The 17,696-nt window shown below is 37.3% G+C and overlaps 1 protein-coding gene across 1 annotated transcript in view; it reads right to left on the bottom strand.

The window, feature by feature from the left end:
• Window positions 1-11,398, bottom strand: part of GPM6A (glycoprotein M6A) — a 125,672-nt gene extending 114,274 nt beyond the window's left edge. The window contains 2 exon segments of the mRNA XM_050895908.1: window positions 489-501; window positions 11,337-11,398. Of these exon segments, the coding sequence (XP_050751865.1) occupies window positions 489-501; window positions 11,337-11,398 (75 nt within the window).
• Window positions 11,399-17,696: the final 6,298 nt, after the last annotated feature.

The following is a 17,696-nucleotide window of genomic DNA, read 5'->3' as shown; positions in this document are numbered from 1 at the left end:
TCTGTGTTCACACTAGACATTGTCAGAGTCCAGAACCTTGTAATAACAGAAAGCTTTGTAATAGACCCTCAATTCAGACGGATTTATCAAATGTCTGCTCCACTCTGTCCCACAAAACACAGGCGACTAAGCAACATGCTGCTTCAGACCTGCATTAAAAGACCAAAAGTCTCACCTATAGTTTGTTACAAGAGGACAGCGAGAAGGATAACACCAGTGTTATAACACCACTAGCAGCACGAATATAATTACATTAAACTCCCAGATAATCTTAGAAAGCAGACCACGACCATGTTGCAGAGAAAAGGTAAAAAGAAGGTCACTAGTAGCCTGCCTTGGGGAAAATTCCATCTGCACAGCAAATTTGGTGATCAGCTTGGCTTAAGCATGTGAACAAGACACACTAGCAAAATATTTCAATACCACTAGAAGGTCCAGTATACGGGGCCCAAGTGTGAATCCAAATTCTAGTAATTCAAAGGAAAAACACAAACAAAAACCCTTGAAAATTAAAACAGCCAAGAAGAAAAGAATAATAATTTCTTGGAACCTCCAGACAGCCACAGGAGACATCAAAGCATATTAATCTACTGTAATACCATGCAAAATAAACAAAAAAACCCCAGCTGATAAACAAACTCCATTCAACCTTCCTTCCAGTCTCCTCTCAGACCCTATTAAATTGCATCATCATATCCTCTCACAGATTTCCTGCCAAAAACTTGACAGCTATATGCAAATTACTCCTTGGCATTGTTAGGTCTTAATCTTAAAGATTGTGCATGTGCTTCCTTTTTGCTTATGTGAATAATTGGTATAAAACCAATGGGATTACTCTCAGTGCATGACATCCAATATGTACATATAAGTCTTTGCAGGATCAGAGCCTTGATCATTGATTTTCCAGATTTTGAAGTTACTTACATCTATAATTTTAGAAGCATTATATTATCCTAAAATCAAGGGCAATAGATGCATTTACAAGCAAATCCTACTCATTTCTACAACATCGGTGTGTAGTGTGAATGAAAGTGGTCCTTAATACTCTACTAGGACTATGAATTTTCCAGCAAAAGGGTAGTATTATGTAGCAAATATAGTCAAGACTAAATAGAAGACAAGTTTTATGGCTCCAAGGAGTAGATATCAAGCTAATTATGAACACTTGGAAAACAAGATACTGTTTTGTTTCGATCTAGTTCAGCTATCTAGTTAAGTAACATGGCAATCAGATGCTTTTGAATAGCATGAAAACCACAAAGAGAATCTGCAGGTGTTTATAAGGAACTGCAAACTACCACTAAGAGGAAAGGCAGGGGGGAAAGCATGGTTATGCTTATTTATAATGTTAAAAGTGTATGTTGATCGTAAGTAGTGGTCAACCTCTCAGTAAGAGATTAGAAGGCTGAGAAAGTCTCTGAAGACAATTGTACTGCTATACTGAAGCATCACAACAAATAGGAAAAGCATTTTTTATATCTAACATACTCAGACTACTTCATGAGAAAGTAAATCACTGTATTTGTGTCATTCAGCTAGAAATGTAAGTTCCTCTTCTAGATAGAAATGGTTTATCAACAAGTCATGAACAAAGGCAAACCATGTTAAGTGGGAAGCATTTCACGCTAAAGCTACTCAGTTTAAAAATCAATAATGTAACATTCAATAATATAATTGAATACCTTTATGAACAACACAGTGGCCAAGTAGTCAATGGTCCCTTTCTCAAGGCAATTTCAGACATTTATTTGCATCCTCAGTTATGCATATTGAGTTACTATTTACAATGACTTAGCAACCTACTACCCCCATAAGTTCAAGTACATACTCTTTATTGGTATACAACCTTTATGAAAAACACTATCCTTTAAAAGTTTATAAGTTCTTTTGTGCCATATGCAGAATTCAAAATGTTATTGATTTTACTTTTATCAGTAAAAATAAAAATCTGTTCATAGACACCTGCTCAATTAAGGTTTTTCACAATGGACTAATCCAACAGCCAGAGAGGTTGAATTTGGGCTCACTGCGCCCAGTAGCAGCTACTGCATCCCCTTTCTTCTACTGCAGCTACCTGATCTGTTTCACATCATACCCAGGTAAGGCACAGAAGCATTTGTCTGCTCCGAGTGACAGCAGCCCCTTCTGCTCAGTTGTTCCCTGCCTCCTCCATTGAAAAGGGAGCATATCAAATGTAAGCATCCCAGAGACCAGATCCAGCCTCCAAGTTGTGCCGTGAACATGGTAAACAAATTATGTAGAAAAACATAGCTGGAAATATAATCTTCACCATAGAGGTCACAGAACAAGCAGGCCAGTAAAGAGCAAGAAGTTGCTGAATATAAACCACTTTGTACATATGACATGAGGATGCAATATGGTATTTAACTGCTAAAAGGCAAGGATTAATTTACTGGAAAGGTTAAGGTAACTTTAGCTTGTCTATTGCCATTCACTAACAGGGAAGGCAATCCTCCATTGAATGACTTCACACTTAGCTAGGTAACCCACAAACGCTCCCTCAAGTAAGATCAAGAGTATGCACCCCTCTGGAACAAACGTCTTTCTACCTCTCTAATAAGTAAATGTTAATTCTCCTGTACTTTGTAAGGAAGGATAGATGCTCTGTTTTATATTACTTGAACTGTGTATTTAATTCTCCGTATCCAATAGGAACACCTCAGAATTTGCAGTGACTGGCAGTATTACCAAAAGCTTATCACAAACCACAACAACATATAAAAATTATTCAGAGAGGGCTCTACCAGTAGGCTATGTACAGATGTCTTTGGCAGCATGCCTAGAATGCCATGAAATTCAAGGTGTTCCATAAATTCCCACATCATATTTTCAGGCCATTTGGGCTTTATGGGTCAAAATGTAGGACTTGAATTTTCTCAAAAGACCAAGGACATGACCAGGTAAAACCTGAAATATGAGAGGCTTACTAATTTCTGCAGTGTACTTCTATAAGCTAATAAAGAGACTGTCTGCAAGTTTCTTTGGGGCTTTATATGCTACCATAATATCTAGAGTCTGGGCATTTTTTTTTTTTCCCCAAAAGATATCAGAAAGAAAACCACCCAAACCTGCAAACGTTTACTAATGTGAAATGTTAAAGAACTGTCTTAAGACCTAGGACTTATTTACTGATAGAACAGGAAAAATAGAACTAGCAACAGTGCTAACTTTTCCATGGCCTTCCACCTCTAGTGCAGACTTGGAGGATTCACCCTCAGCAGCCTGCACAATGTCTTGCCCGCCACAGTCCAGATTCTCCTTGTCATACTAGAGAAACTTACCACAGCATCAACTTCTGCATGCAGATTCTAGCCTGTATTAAGAAGTCCCAAAGTATTCAAGGTACTGTTAGTAACTTCCACTATATCAGAGCAGAAGATCTTTTGAAGGTTGAGGGTTGTTTGAAGCGAGATGTGTAATAGAAGGGTAAAAGAGATGGGGAGCAAACAATTTGGCAGATGGAAGTAGATCACGACAGGATGTATGTACTGGCTTTCTTCTGGAGAGACGAGGATCAGAGCTCTGTGCCATCCAAGCATAGGGATGAGTACCTGGCTTGGATAGGTTTCCTCATCTACCCCCTGAGATACCAATCAAAACCATGACACCAGAAGCTCAGTACCTACTCCTGTATAAAAATATGCAAGCCTAAGTTCTTAGCTATGGCCAAATGTGTCCTCGCTTGAGAGCTGCAAAGAGACACCCCAAGCTCTTCCCATTGTTGTTTTCTAAAGGCTTTTAAATTGATTCAAAATTATGCCAGCTGCTTACTATTGCATATAGCTTAATAGAGTAAGAGAAGATTTGGTGGGAACTCAGGGGGTGGCAGGCTTTGATGAATTACATAAAGAAAGCTAAGCTGATTCACCAGTAGTAGAGGGTGCCACTACACTGTGGAGCCTCCCACACTGGCTACATCACCTTGCTAGGCAAGGGTACACAGTACCAGCTTCCTTCACCAAAGAAACTAGGCCAATGGGTCAACTGTGATAACTCTTTTCCATGAATGTGGTGATATACTTTCCTTTCCCAACTAAGAGAATCTTTCCTATCTCTCATCGCTTTAAGATAAAGCCAAACTTGCTCTCCCTCTTTCCCTCATCTATGCATAACTTCAAAATAGTTAGAAACTGTCCACAGTTACAATATTGCCATAGCAATATTACCATAGTAATATTACAATATTACTATAGTAGCCATGAACATAGCATGGCTGCTGTTTTACTTGGGGGAAAAATGTGTTTAAGTTACATGTTCACTATTTTAAAAAGATAATCTGAATTTATGCTTCTAATAACTTATGTAAAACTTCTCATATGTTTTATTTACCTATATGAATCTGCAAATATCAATCTAGTACTACTCTGCTCAGTTACTTGTGTTTTGGTTGGGGTTTTTAAAGTTTAAAATTATTGAACTTTATATCATTATATCAATACCATAAGAGATTTTATTTTTTTTCCTTGAGAGACTAAAATGTAAAGATTTGGAAGCCATTTAAAAAACACTCTACCTTAAAGAACACATTTTGTTTCTAAAGAAACTCCTAAAATTTCCATCAAGGCCCTCTATAGATCTTGTCTAAAAGACCAAATGTTAGTATCTTTCATTCTTTTAACTCTAATATTGTCTTCCTCTATTTCCATACCAATTTCAAACTTGTGAACCCCTCCGAAGGTCTTTCAAGTTATATTGCTTATTCCTTTCTTCTTTTCATCATATTGCATCTCTTCAACCTTTATCAGCACAATCATCTCTACTTTTTGCCATTGTGCCTTAATGCAAAGCAATCCCTGCTTAATCACTTCACTATGCTACTATACTCCCTTCAAATTCCTCCTTAATGTCCAATTTTATCTATATAAAATCATCCTGCTGCAGACTGAGAAGATGTGACCAGCTACGACTTAATTAATAAACATACAGCACTTGTCATCTTATATTACATGTTCCCAGAAGAAATTTAGAAATGTTGTAGGATTTCATTTCCATGCCTTCCAGATGCTAAAAAGAAAGTGCTTCCACAGAAAATTGAAAAGCGAGGCAGCAGTCACAAAGAGCTACTTCCCCACCCCCCCAGGAAGAGGAAGAAAAACAGAACACACTCTTGGGGTACAAATGGGAAGATACTGACAAGTGAGGAATGCTTACTGGAACTGCAAATACTGTATTTTACTTGAGTTTTATTTACACTCTGGCAGTAGCACCTTCCTGCAAAGCTTATATACCAAAAGTGCAGCAAATGCACCTTTTGCTGAAGTCTAGTTTTATACCAGAACTGCAGCAAATACACTGCTTCCCTCACACCACTATTAAAAAGACAGATTTTTGTTAAAATTGATACTAAATTTATTGTGATATTCATTTGCTGTACAGTTGTATTGTTATCACTACTGGGAAAAAAAAAATGAAACTTTCACTATGTGAACCAAATAAAAATACTTCAGAAACTGTCCAATTGAAATATCAGGGGTATTATAAATGTAAAGAGGAGAGTCATCCTTGCACTTAGTAGTAGCTGGTGATATTTTAGCAACTGTTATTTGGGACAATGTTGTCGTAGATAGCTGCAGTATAAATTTTGGAAGGACTACTGAAGTCCTACATGATGACTAGTAAGGAGATTAAAATACTGGGGGGGGGAGGGGCGCAGGGAAAGAAAAAATTTAGCCTTCTTGAGACTAGTGTATTGTATGAGAGCTGGCATGGACAAGCTAACAGAATACTTAAGCCATTTTTTGTCAGTGGCCTTCCTTCATAAGGCCCTAGAGCGTATGTGTACAAAAATTCACCGTTCTGATAGTTAATCCGTATTTGGTGTTTATCTTTGACCCTCACAATTTTGATGCTCTGAGTCTGATCTCTCTGCAGCTGAGAAAATGACAAGACTTATTTCTCATTCCTTACACACTGGAACTGAAGTCTCTGTAATTCTCCACCCCCCCAAGCAAAAGATTTGTGACAACACATCAATGTGGGACTTGCTGGCTTGTCTTAGAAATCAGTCACGTGATAAGATATCAGCAGGAATTATGCATTTTAGTTGCATGAATTGGCTCAAAATTCTTCTGAAATAGAGTTGTCAAATGGAATATTAACTGACAAAATATTTGATATAAGATCAATATTCACCTTTGCCTTTTTTACATTCTGATTTTCAATGGCCATCAGGTGCTTATGTGCTTTATGGTTTTTATAAAATCATATACAATGTCTACAATCTGAAGCAGAACAGCTCAAAAATGTGTATTTTTTTTCTTATTTTCTACTTAATTCTCCATATAAAACTATCAGGAGGAAAGAGCATATTTTCTCACCTGTTTATATAGGGAGAATTAACAGTTCAAAACTATTGTATCAAGAAAGCAAACATTGTCTTTATATGAGGCCAGCAGCATTCCATCCATTCTTCCATCTTGAATTTTAGTGCAGTGGTAGGCAATTCAAACAGGTTAAAAATTGCATTACCAAAATTGTTTACAGTGCTTATCAGAAATGAATGCATAGTCACAATATAAAATGAATAATTTTTAGATATTAGATATACCAATCCCTCAATCCTTCTCCGTAAGGAGCCTAAGCACTAAGCTGAATCAAATTTATTTTTGCTATATCTGCAGTATTGTTTTGTCATTACTAAACGCTTTTTTTTCAGAGTAATTAGAAATCCAAAATACCCCTTTTCCCCCAAAGTGAGCCTTTACTTTCACAAACTGTAGAAAAAGCTTTTTATAAATTTATATTTCTGTTTTGATACAGTGTTTTTTCAAGAATGAGTATCAATTAATCATTTTAAATATATTCAACACTTTTTTCTAAGCATTTACATCTCTTACTTATGAAATATCTTATTTCTAAAATAGCTTATTTATGAAATTGACATACAACTGTCAAAATTACCATGAAGACTTAAATTCTCACACACTGAATTGAGGATTCCATCTGCCTTAGGGCAGTTGGAATACTTTTTGCCCTGTAAGAATATATATAAAAGTATAATTAGGTCCTATTAATACTGGATTTTCATGCCTATGACTAGTATGATGTTAAGCCTGTAAGAAATACAAAGTTTTCTACTATTAACGGAGACATTTCAATGTTAAAGATTAAATAAGCAAGCAAGACTAAGTTTATTTACATCATTATCTGTGAATAAAAGCCTAATATATTGAATAATAACTTATATTCAAATTACAACTCTGGAACTCACTGCTCCTAATGTAAGAATATTAAGGAAGGTAGCCTGTAGTTACTGTATAAAGGACAATAACTCTTACAATATTATAACAATTAACTTCAAATTCATATTGAATATTATTGCATTTTTCTTTAATAAATCTTACTGATTAACTACTAAGGAGTATTAAGCAGGAAATATTGTGAGATACTTTGCCAGATGCTAAAATTTACCTCCATATTTAACATTGATTAAGAAGGAAAATTATTTACTCTGTTAGTGATTTTATGATTGTCGAGTGAGTATTTTATCTGATACTGTTACTATACTCACACATACACTTTTACAAACAAGCAATAAACGTGATGAAAGTTAAGACCATTCTGCTCTGAAGGAACTTGTAAAACTCCAATATGAACACAGGCTTGAGAACTAAGAGTAGAATTGAAAATATATTCCCAAAGGAAATAGAGATTGACCTCTGCCCACCATGTTTTCTTTAAGAATCAAGCATTGCAAATCCAGGTTTTGTATGAAGAATACCAGTCAGCAAATATCTGCTACTTCCTACTTATAAGGCCAAATTTAAAAACTTTTTCCAAATTACTCACAAAACTGATTGTACTTCAGGGGTCCTATAAGACTAGACAGAGTACTAACAACATAGAAAGGATCTAACTGAAGATACAAGCATGGCTTACACTTAGTGTGGCATTTGCATTAAAGAACAGAAAATAACTCCTCGGCTTTATTTGCAAGTATAGTCACCCAACAAAATCAAAGTGCAAAATATTGAGATTTGCTCATTTTTATTTTAACCAACTTTCTAACAATAGTCAAATGAGAAACTGCACAACTGTTCTCTTCTAGAGGTAAATAAAAAGATTTAGAAGACTAACTTGCAAAGGATGCCAGCAGCATTTTGACTATTTGGCTGTTGGTATATTTCTTAGTAGGAAATAAAAATCATCACTTTCATCTAGTCTCTAGTATCCTACTAACTCAGAGTCTGCCATTTTCCAAAAAAATACTGAAGTAAGAGGAAGCAATTCAGCCTCTCATGGCTGAAGCAGAGGCTGTGTACATATTACTGATAGCATCCTAGACTCCTTATGATTTTCTTATAAAATTCTGCTTAAAGCTCTCCTTTACTAACATGCTGAGGAACAAATGAAAAAGCTTTGATAAGAGGCTGCAGATCCACTTAAATCACTAATGCAGACCAAATATTAACCCATTATTTATTTTCTAGTATTCAACCATCTCTTGTCACAATAATATTACATATTTTTTTGCTATCCTACCAGTGGAACATTATCTATGTTTGTTAGGTATACTACAGCCAAGAGAGCTTAAGTAAAATTAGCTCTTCCTCATGTTTGCTGCTGTACAAACACAGATGCTCCATCCATTCCCAAGAGTTTATTTTATAAAGGAATTCAAACTACAAAATGAAGTTATGGATGAACCATAAAAAAGGCACATTTATCTTCAATTTACTGCAAGTGGTATAAGTATGTCTTGCTGTGCTACAGAATGTTTCTTTTTTCTGAAATAGATATGTGGTGAGAATAATCCTAAACTCCACTGTACCAAGTCCCACACAATGCAAAAAATTACAGTGCCTGCCCTCTGACAAGTTTTCTATTGGGACAAATGACTGTGGTTGGGGACTTCGTTGCAATCTTAGTGCTTTCACGGAGGGAAGACCTGTTCTGCAGGAACTGGACCTATATCTTTTTCCACATAGCAAAGCTAACAGTTTGTCATTGTCTTTCAAACACTAGCAGTTGAGACCTACCACCGACAGATGCAAATTTATGGCATGAGGTTTTCAAAATTAGCATTCATTCGTAAAGATATCCGTGAAACTTCTGCTTCTAAGTGGAGCTGATCATTTTTGAAAAATAAACCAGTCAAATAAATTACGGGCTTTAGTTATCCTGGGCTTTCCAGACAGCAAATTTGCAATCAAAGCTCTTAGTATGTTACAGTTCCAGGCATGTATCATAATGCCAGTATTATGGAAATCGTGAACAAGTTGGTATTTCTGAGATGTTATGACTTTTTACTTTGTTAGAACGTATTTTAGTGTTCACATGTAGCTTACATTTCAGCCAGACTTTCTACACACTTTCAGTTCTTGGACAGCTACAGACAGCTGTGTAGCAAATACCTTTGAAATGTCCTCCCCAACCTGTACTGGCTTGCAAGTGAAGGAAATGTGGTATCAAGGAGAAAAGGAGGGGGAAAAACCAAGTCTTCTAATACTTTAAAACAGAAAATCAATGAATACGAATTATTCTTGGTTTCAATTTTTACAGCTTTACATATGAAAACTGCTGGACAACAGCGTTATCTCAATTTACCATATTAAGGGTCCTGATGCCAAGAAGAAACCATACTTTCCAAGACCAATAGAAAGAAAATATTGGGGGGGGATGGGACGGGGGGGGGCAGGGTACAAGTCCATTTCTATTTTCCAATCATTACTTTGAACTATACAGTTTCTAGTAATTCATTATTTTCAGAAAACAGATGTAATATATTTCCCTGCTGACAATTTTCCAAGATACAGCCATAAACAAATCATAAGTGTTAAACACTAGAATGTACAGAGATTGTGTAAGGCAGAAGGTCATTATTTGGAACCACTATGATAAGAATTATGTTTGCACTTACCAATATCTTATCGCATAAAATTCTCTAAAATGACAAGACTTCCAAATCTGCAAGCCTCTTATTAGAGCTATCTTTATCACATTTATGAAATGCATCAATATGAAACTATTCACTTCCATCATGGCTGCTAGCAAGACGTAATGCTGTTCAGTGGGAGGTTCAAAGCATCTGCTGTGAAGAGCACAGGAGTTGATAAGCAGTGACAGTTTATACTCCCATTGATTTTGTAGAAAGCAGAGGAGAAAGAAAGAAAGAAACAGTTCCACTCAAGATGGCAGGAGGACAAAAATTAGAATATATGAATTACAATTAAAGTTGCTGGGACACTACAGTTAGAAAAGCCAGTCCAGATGACCTGGAACTATACTATGGATATCAGTTAAACACATAATAGATAGAGCATGCTAAATGAAAGCAAAAAACCCAGGAACTATGAAAGAGAAGTATCAAGTCATACTAATAACAGTCAATATTTTTCAAGTGCAAAGTGCAAATCTTAAAGAGATCCATGATTTCATAATCATCCCTATACTTCACTGTAATTCCAACATCTGCATTCAAGCATCCCCCAAAAATTCAAAAATGAAAATATTTTTTCACTTTCCTCCTGAATTGCGGATTTTCTTCAAATTCTAAATACACTTTAAAAGTTGTCATAATCCAAAGTGGGAACACGACAGGTTGACATGACAGGTTCGCAGGTATGGTCACAGCAACTAAGCAGCATCCCCTTCCACCTCAATAAGGAAAAACACATATAATTTGTGAGCTCTTTACATTCTCCTGTCACTGTCTGTGAAGACAGCTGGGTACCATGAAAGGGAAAAAAGGCTGAACACATGGCATTGTAAATGGGGGGGGGGGTAAGTAGTGTTAGCTGTTGTAATCACACTATTAATTACACCATTTTGAGTGGCTATTGGTCATTCAACTGCTTATCATATGAACAATGAGGACACAGTTTATCAACAACAACATGTTCTTTTAATATACAGAATGATTCACTTTTTTCTGATTTTTTTTCTCTCTAATAAGAATTTAGGGATTTTGAATTTCACACTGTTTCTTCAGGCAATATCATTCAGTGACAATGAAGTATTTTGATTCAGTGGCCAAATAGTTCAATTCACTTGTTTTAAGAAGGAAAAAATGCATTTTAGACTTTAAAAAAAGCATGTCTTCAATTTCTAAATGTAAAGCACACTAAATAATTTGAACCATACAATAAACGTATTGATTTTACCTTCAGAAAAAACATAACAAAAATGAACTGTCTTGTACTTTCCCATTATTTCTGCCATTTGCAAAAAATAAAATTCAACTGAAGAAACTGCTGAAATCATCAACCAGATACTAATCTATTTATCGATAAACATATGTACACACAGAGGGGGCACATATATCCTCCTTTAGTCTTCTCATGACTGTCTACTGTGCATCTAGATCAAGTCAATACCATAAACAATTCAAAGCTGCATTCTGTCTAAATGGGTCACTTATAATGAGAAAGCATGACATTTACATGTAGAAAGCAGATTGATCAGGGACTGGAAAAACAGAATATGACATCAGCGCAGAAAAATATGCCTTTACAGGCAATTTATATTAAATCACTTGGTGAGTTCCTAAATCCTCCTCAAAAATGGAAGTGAATTCAAAATAAATGCAAAATGAAAAGTGTACATGATTTAACATGGCAAACATTCACTAGGATTACCTTTTGTGCTTGCAGTAAAGTAAAATCAAAAAACCTTGGTTCTTTTCACTACTGTAGTGTCGCTTGTACAGAATAACACTTAAGTGAAAAGACTGAAACCACTGTATTTCTCAGAGATTCACAAATTAATAAAGTCTGCAATAATTTTAAATTGCACCTTTAAGTGCTAACACATCCCATAACGTTCAGTTATTTTCAACTTGACCAGAAACAGTGGAACAGAAATGCTCTGAACACGCTGTGTACATCTTGCTAAAGCAATTTCAGCTGCAATGTGCAAAATGAATTTCAGAAAAATGCAAATCTGTACAATGCAATATTAGAACTATAGCAAGGCTGCTTCAACACATCACAAAACAAAAGTGGAAAAAAAGGCAGCGGGAAATTTCAATACTGCCTAAATATATACAAAATATACCCCATGTCTTTGTTCAGTCTGGACTCTCATTCAAGGTGTAAATACTGGTTACATTGTCAGATATCCAACTGCAACCGGCTCCAAATATTGTGTGAGTAGCTCTCTCATAGTTCACACTAGACTCCCTTGACCCAGCTAGACAAGCGTGAAAACATGAAATAAATGAAGGTTAACAAAGACTGGTCTGGGAAGCAGGCTGCATTAAATGCTTGCAATATTATTAGTATAGATGTAAAATTTGCTATTTAGATTCTTTTAATACTAGATATCAGATGACAGTCACTATATTAATGCTAGGTGCTACTGCAGAGAGACAAATGAAGTAAATGGTATGAAAAAAAAAATCCTGCCACATAAGGATATTCACTAACCTTACAGCATGCTGCTAAAGCAAATAAGGAACTGCAAAATAATTATGTCCTTGCAAAGAGAAAGCAATTTTATCACAATACCTTTCTGTGTTTGTCCCTCTTCCATATTCTCTTCCATGGCTACCTTTCTTCACTAGAAACAGCTACAGAGAATTAATCAAAAGCTTCAGTCAGATGTAGGAAAAGTGTGGATTTTTTTTTCCCTGGGAAGCTCCAACGGCAGAGGCTTAGGCAAGTCCTCAGAGCTTAGCTAAGGCTCCCTCACTCTCCTTGTTTGCTTGGAGACAGGCTGTCAAGTGTAATTTCATTCAAATTACTCTTCCGTGAAGATTATCAATTTTTCTTCTCAAAGCTGTCCATTGTGTACCACTGTAAGCAGGTATTCAAACGAACAGCCTGTGAATTTTGGGGGGAAATTTGGTCTGAGCCCTTATGGCAATGACACCGATTCATAAGCCTCACTTTGCATATAAAATGGAGAAAAGAAATTGAGGTTTGTATTGAAATCTGTGTTTTAAATTGGAAACAGGCTGTACTGAAAACAGATGGAGGGGTGTCCTCTTAACGGGAAGCAGACCACCAACCCATAATTCCCCCTATTTGCTACTGAAGTGGGAAAGCCCAGATGCCTGTGGGTTCTTTATGCTGTATTACTTGTCTTTCTCTCTCTCTCTTTCTCTCTCTCCCCAACCCCCCTCTCCCCCTCCTCCTGTATCAGCACATTTAAGAATAATATGACTCTTCATTTCCTTCCTGCTCATATATCTGTATCATCTGGAACTAACAACAAATATAGGCTATTACCCTTATAATATTCTAGAAAACATCTTTATAACAGTACCATTTTGTATGCAACTGTGTGTTTATGCACACATACAAGCACAATTTAATACACAATATTCATCGCTGAAAATTATATGCACCCTACACATTATTTGTCAGTGCCACAGTAAACAGGAATTTAGAGGCAGTTCAGAGATTTAAAACAATACTTGCATCAATTCTTTTTCTGATTGCTAATGTCCAAAATTAGCTGTACACTTCAAATCCCTATTAAAAAAGCTAGACCTTCTTAAAATGGTGAAGCACCACATGTGGGTATGTATGTGAGGAAGCATGTACAAACACACATACTGTTATGAATTTACTCAGGAAAAGCATAGGTTAGATACACTGTGAGGGCACCTACTCATTTGGGGAGCTCCGCAGTCTGATTTAGAATGCAAATTGGACGCTGCAGTCTAGCAATAAATTAGCATTTTTGTACCTTAGTCTACAGAGTAATGTAACATCATTTTAAGACTTTCATTATTTCACTAAAAGTGCACTAATAACACAAGTCCAATTTTTCTTTACAGTTTTCATTTCTCATCCTTCTGGGAAAAAAGTGACTAAAACTTACCCAAAAATAAAAACTACTATGGCTGAAAAATCATATTTACATATAAAAGATAAATAGCTTGTCCATTTACTTTATGCTATCTAAATAGATTGACCCAGTGCTGGTTCTAAGTCATTAAAAAAAAAAAAAAAAAAAAAAAGCAATGTTGGGTTTTTTGTGTTTGGTTGATTTTTTGGTTGTGGCTTTTTTGGGGGGGTTGGGGTTTTGTTTTTTGTTTTGTTGGTTTTTTTTTTTTTTTTTTTTTTTTTTTTTTTACACTGTTTGTATATAAATCTGGTCAAATTTGGTTCATACCAGAATAATTTTTATATATGAAATTAAATATATATATATATATAATTAAATAACTGAATGCATATTTATTTAGTTACCCAATGCATTTCCTACCTCTTTTTTGCTTTTTAATTCACCTTTCTAGGGCTCTGTTTTCTGGAATAATTGAAGAACAATGATCAGTTGGTTTTAGTTCTCAGTTCTCATTGATCATTTCAAAATCAACCCATTGAGACTACCTATACACATGGAAGTGCTGCAACATCACAGCATCTAAGTGTCTTCCATCTTTCTAGGAATCATTCCTTCAGACAGATTTAAAAAAAAAAGGCATATTTCCTTTCGTATTGGGTTTGCGTGGCAAGGTTTTGGTAGCAGGGGGGCTACAGGGGTGGCTTCTGTGAGAAGATGCTAGAAGCTTCCCCTGTGTCCGATAGAGCCAATGCCAGCCGGCTCCAAGATGGACCCACTCCTGGCCAAGGCCAAGCCCATCAGGGACAGTTGTAGCACCTCTGGGATAACATATTTAAGAAAGGGAAAAAAGTTACCACGCAGCAGCAATTGCAGCCGGAGAGCGGAGTGAGAAGATGTGAGAGGAACAACTCTGCAGACACCAAGGTCAGTGAAGAAGGAGGGCGAGGAGGTGCTCCAGGCACCGGAGCAGAGATTCCCCTGCAGCCTGTGGTGAAGACCATGGTGAGGCAGGCTGTCCCCCTGCAGCTCATGGAGGTCCACGGTGGAGCAGATATCCACCTGCAGCCCATGGAGGACCCCACGCCAGAGCAGGTGGATGCCTGAAGGAAGCTGTGACCCCGTGAGAAGCCCACGCTGGAGCAGGCTCCTGGCAGGACCTGTGGAGAGAGAAGCCCACGCTGGAGCAGGTTTGCTGGCAGGACTTGTGACCCCACGGGGGGACCCACGCTGGAGCAGTCTGTTCCTGAAGGACTGCACCCTGTGGATGGGACCCATGCTGGAGCAGTTCGTGAAGAACTGCAGCCTGTGGGAAGGACTCACGTTGGAGAAGTTCATGGAGGACTGTCTCCTGTGGGAGGGACCCCACGCTGGAGCAGGGGAAGAGTGTGAGGAGTCCTCCCCCTGAGGAGGAAAGAGCGGCAGAAACAACGTGTGATGAACTGACCGCAACCCCCATTCCCCGTCCCCCTGCGCCACTGTGGGGGAGGAGGTAGAGAAATTGGGAGTAAAGTTAAGCCCGGGAAGAAGGGAGGGGTGGGGGGAAGGTATGTTTAAGATTTGGTTTTATTTCTCATTATCCTGCTCTGATTTGACTGGTAATAAATGAAACTAATTTTTCCCAAAGTCGAGTCTGTTTTGCCTGTGACGGTAATTGCTGAGTGATCTCCCTGTCCTTATCTCGACCCACGAGCCTTTCGTTTTATTTTCTCTCCCCTGTCCAGTTGAGGCGGGGTGTGATAGAGCAGCTTTGGTGGGCACCTGCCATCCAGCCAGGGTCAACCCACCACACCTTTAAAACAGAAGATCTCCTGTGTAAGTCTCCCCTGCTATACTTTCTTTTCGAAGTATTTTCTTACATAAGCATTAATAAATCTTCATATTTAAAAAAGTGTGGTGCATATTTTACTTAGGGTGGCAATTGCTTCTAAGCTTTGTTTCTTGATAGCACCAAATATTTGAGATAACCAACCTCTTTAACAGTGTTGTTTGCAACAAAAGAATCTATAGGTTGCTTATGAAACCAAATGACCTTGTTCCTTGAAACAATCACGCAAACTTTCTTTCAAATATAAAAAGCATCCAAAACAAAAAGGCTAAAAAGAGATAAGTGGCAGAGGATACAATAAAGATTGTACAATCATGAGTGACATAGAAAAGGTGAATAAGAAACAACTTGTTCAATAAAGGGAGAAGGCTGCGAAGAAAGTAGGCTCAGAAGAAAACAAAGGCATAGTATACAACACGTGGTTAAGCCGTGGAACTTGTTGCAGAAAGGTCTTGGGCGGGGGGGGAAGAGCAAGGAGAATCTGAATCACTAAGATTCATGGATATGAAGATGCACCTCTGGATCAGGAGATCCCTGAGCTGCCAATTACTGGAGAGTAGAGGAATATTTTGTGGAAAAGTTTTATCTTTTTCTTATACTACTTCCGAGACAGTCTGCTTTCGGACACAAACATACGAGATGTTGGGCTGAATGAATCCCTGATCTAGTCCCCACTATGGTCATTTTCACATCAGGTTCACACACACCTTAATTTTAACGATAGGATTTTTAACTTCCTAAAAAGCCTACACTCGTATGTCAGAGGTTAAGATGAAATCACAGTAACTGGTGAAGCAAAGCATAGCATTGCCAAACAATGGCTTTGAGCTTTCCCCCCACCCCTTGCAATAATCTATTTTTCTGTGTAGGTATTATTGTCATAAAGGTACTAACAGCTCCTCCTGTTAAACATCAACTCCTCCAAACTACACAAGTGTCAAAGCTCCTTCTTAAGAGGACACTGATTAGTTTCAGGTGTTATTAACTGGCCATCCATTCACAGCTTGTGTGTGAGTGTGGGCGAGAGAATGTGAAAGATTTTACATCAGCTTCCTTCATATTTAGCTGCATTTTATTAACATATTAATGTTAATAATCCTAGATGTTTCTTTAAAAACTGCTCCAAGGACCTTTCAAGATGAAATTATGAATGGGTGTTAATCCTAAAATCAAACAACAGAAAAGCTCTGCAAGTGTTAAGAAGAGTAATAAACAAAAACAGAAAATGCCAACTTTATATTATTTTCTAAGCAGCAACCATAGAGGCTTCCTTTCTCCAGCATACTGTGAAACATGTTTACACCAGTGATATACAAGCTACTTTAAAGCCATACCCAGAAACTACCCAAGCTGCTAACCTTCTCTTTCTGGGCATGCTTCTGGCACAGAAGGAAACTATTTCAGTAGGAACTACATATGACTGTCTAAAATTCCCTCTTAATGTGAGATGAGATTATTGGTGCAAGTGATCATTGGACAACCATGCCAATTGTAAACGGCAAGGCAAAACAGAACATCCAACTGTATAATGAGACTAAATAAACAGTTAATCAAGAGACTAATTGGAAGCTGATGACATTAACAGATCCCCTGGTATCCATTATGATATTATGAAATGTAGTTGAGCACTTACTGCTTTAAACAGCATGACAAGACACCCGACTTTTACTCCCAGTTTTGTATGGCCTTCAAATCAGTTTACCACTCCATCTTTCAATCCTATTGATTTTCAGCTACATAATAATGACAACGTTGTGGTGCAATGATGTCTTGATCAACACATGAAAACATAATTTAAAAGCACAATGTTATTTATGTTGCTAATACTCCTACCTCAATAACTGAGCAAGAAAAATCAAAAGCCAGCTCGAATTACCTCAGCTATGTTGCAGCACTTTGCCTATGACTGCACGAACAAGTTGTGATGGATCTGTGGAGTGAAGCAATACCCGTTCTTTGTGTTTCAGGGGAATTCACTTTGGACTTACACCAGTCAGGTCCCATGGACTAACTGCCCTTTAGGGGCTGGGGTGGCGTAAGGTGCACTCCTGGAAAGCATGTTCTGGTTTCATTATATGAAAAACAATTTATGTTCTCAGAGAATATTCTGTAATGC

Source organism: Gymnogyps californianus, chromosome 4 (assembly GCF_018139145.2).
Source record: "Gymnogyps californianus isolate 813 chromosome 4, ASM1813914v2, whole genome shotgun sequence".
Classification (NCBI taxonomy): domain Eukaryota; kingdom Metazoa; phylum Chordata; class Aves; order Accipitriformes; family Cathartidae; genus Gymnogyps; species Gymnogyps californianus.
The sequence above is the reverse complement of the archived record's forward strand: the minus strand, read 5'-3'. Positions and strand labels throughout refer to the sequence as shown.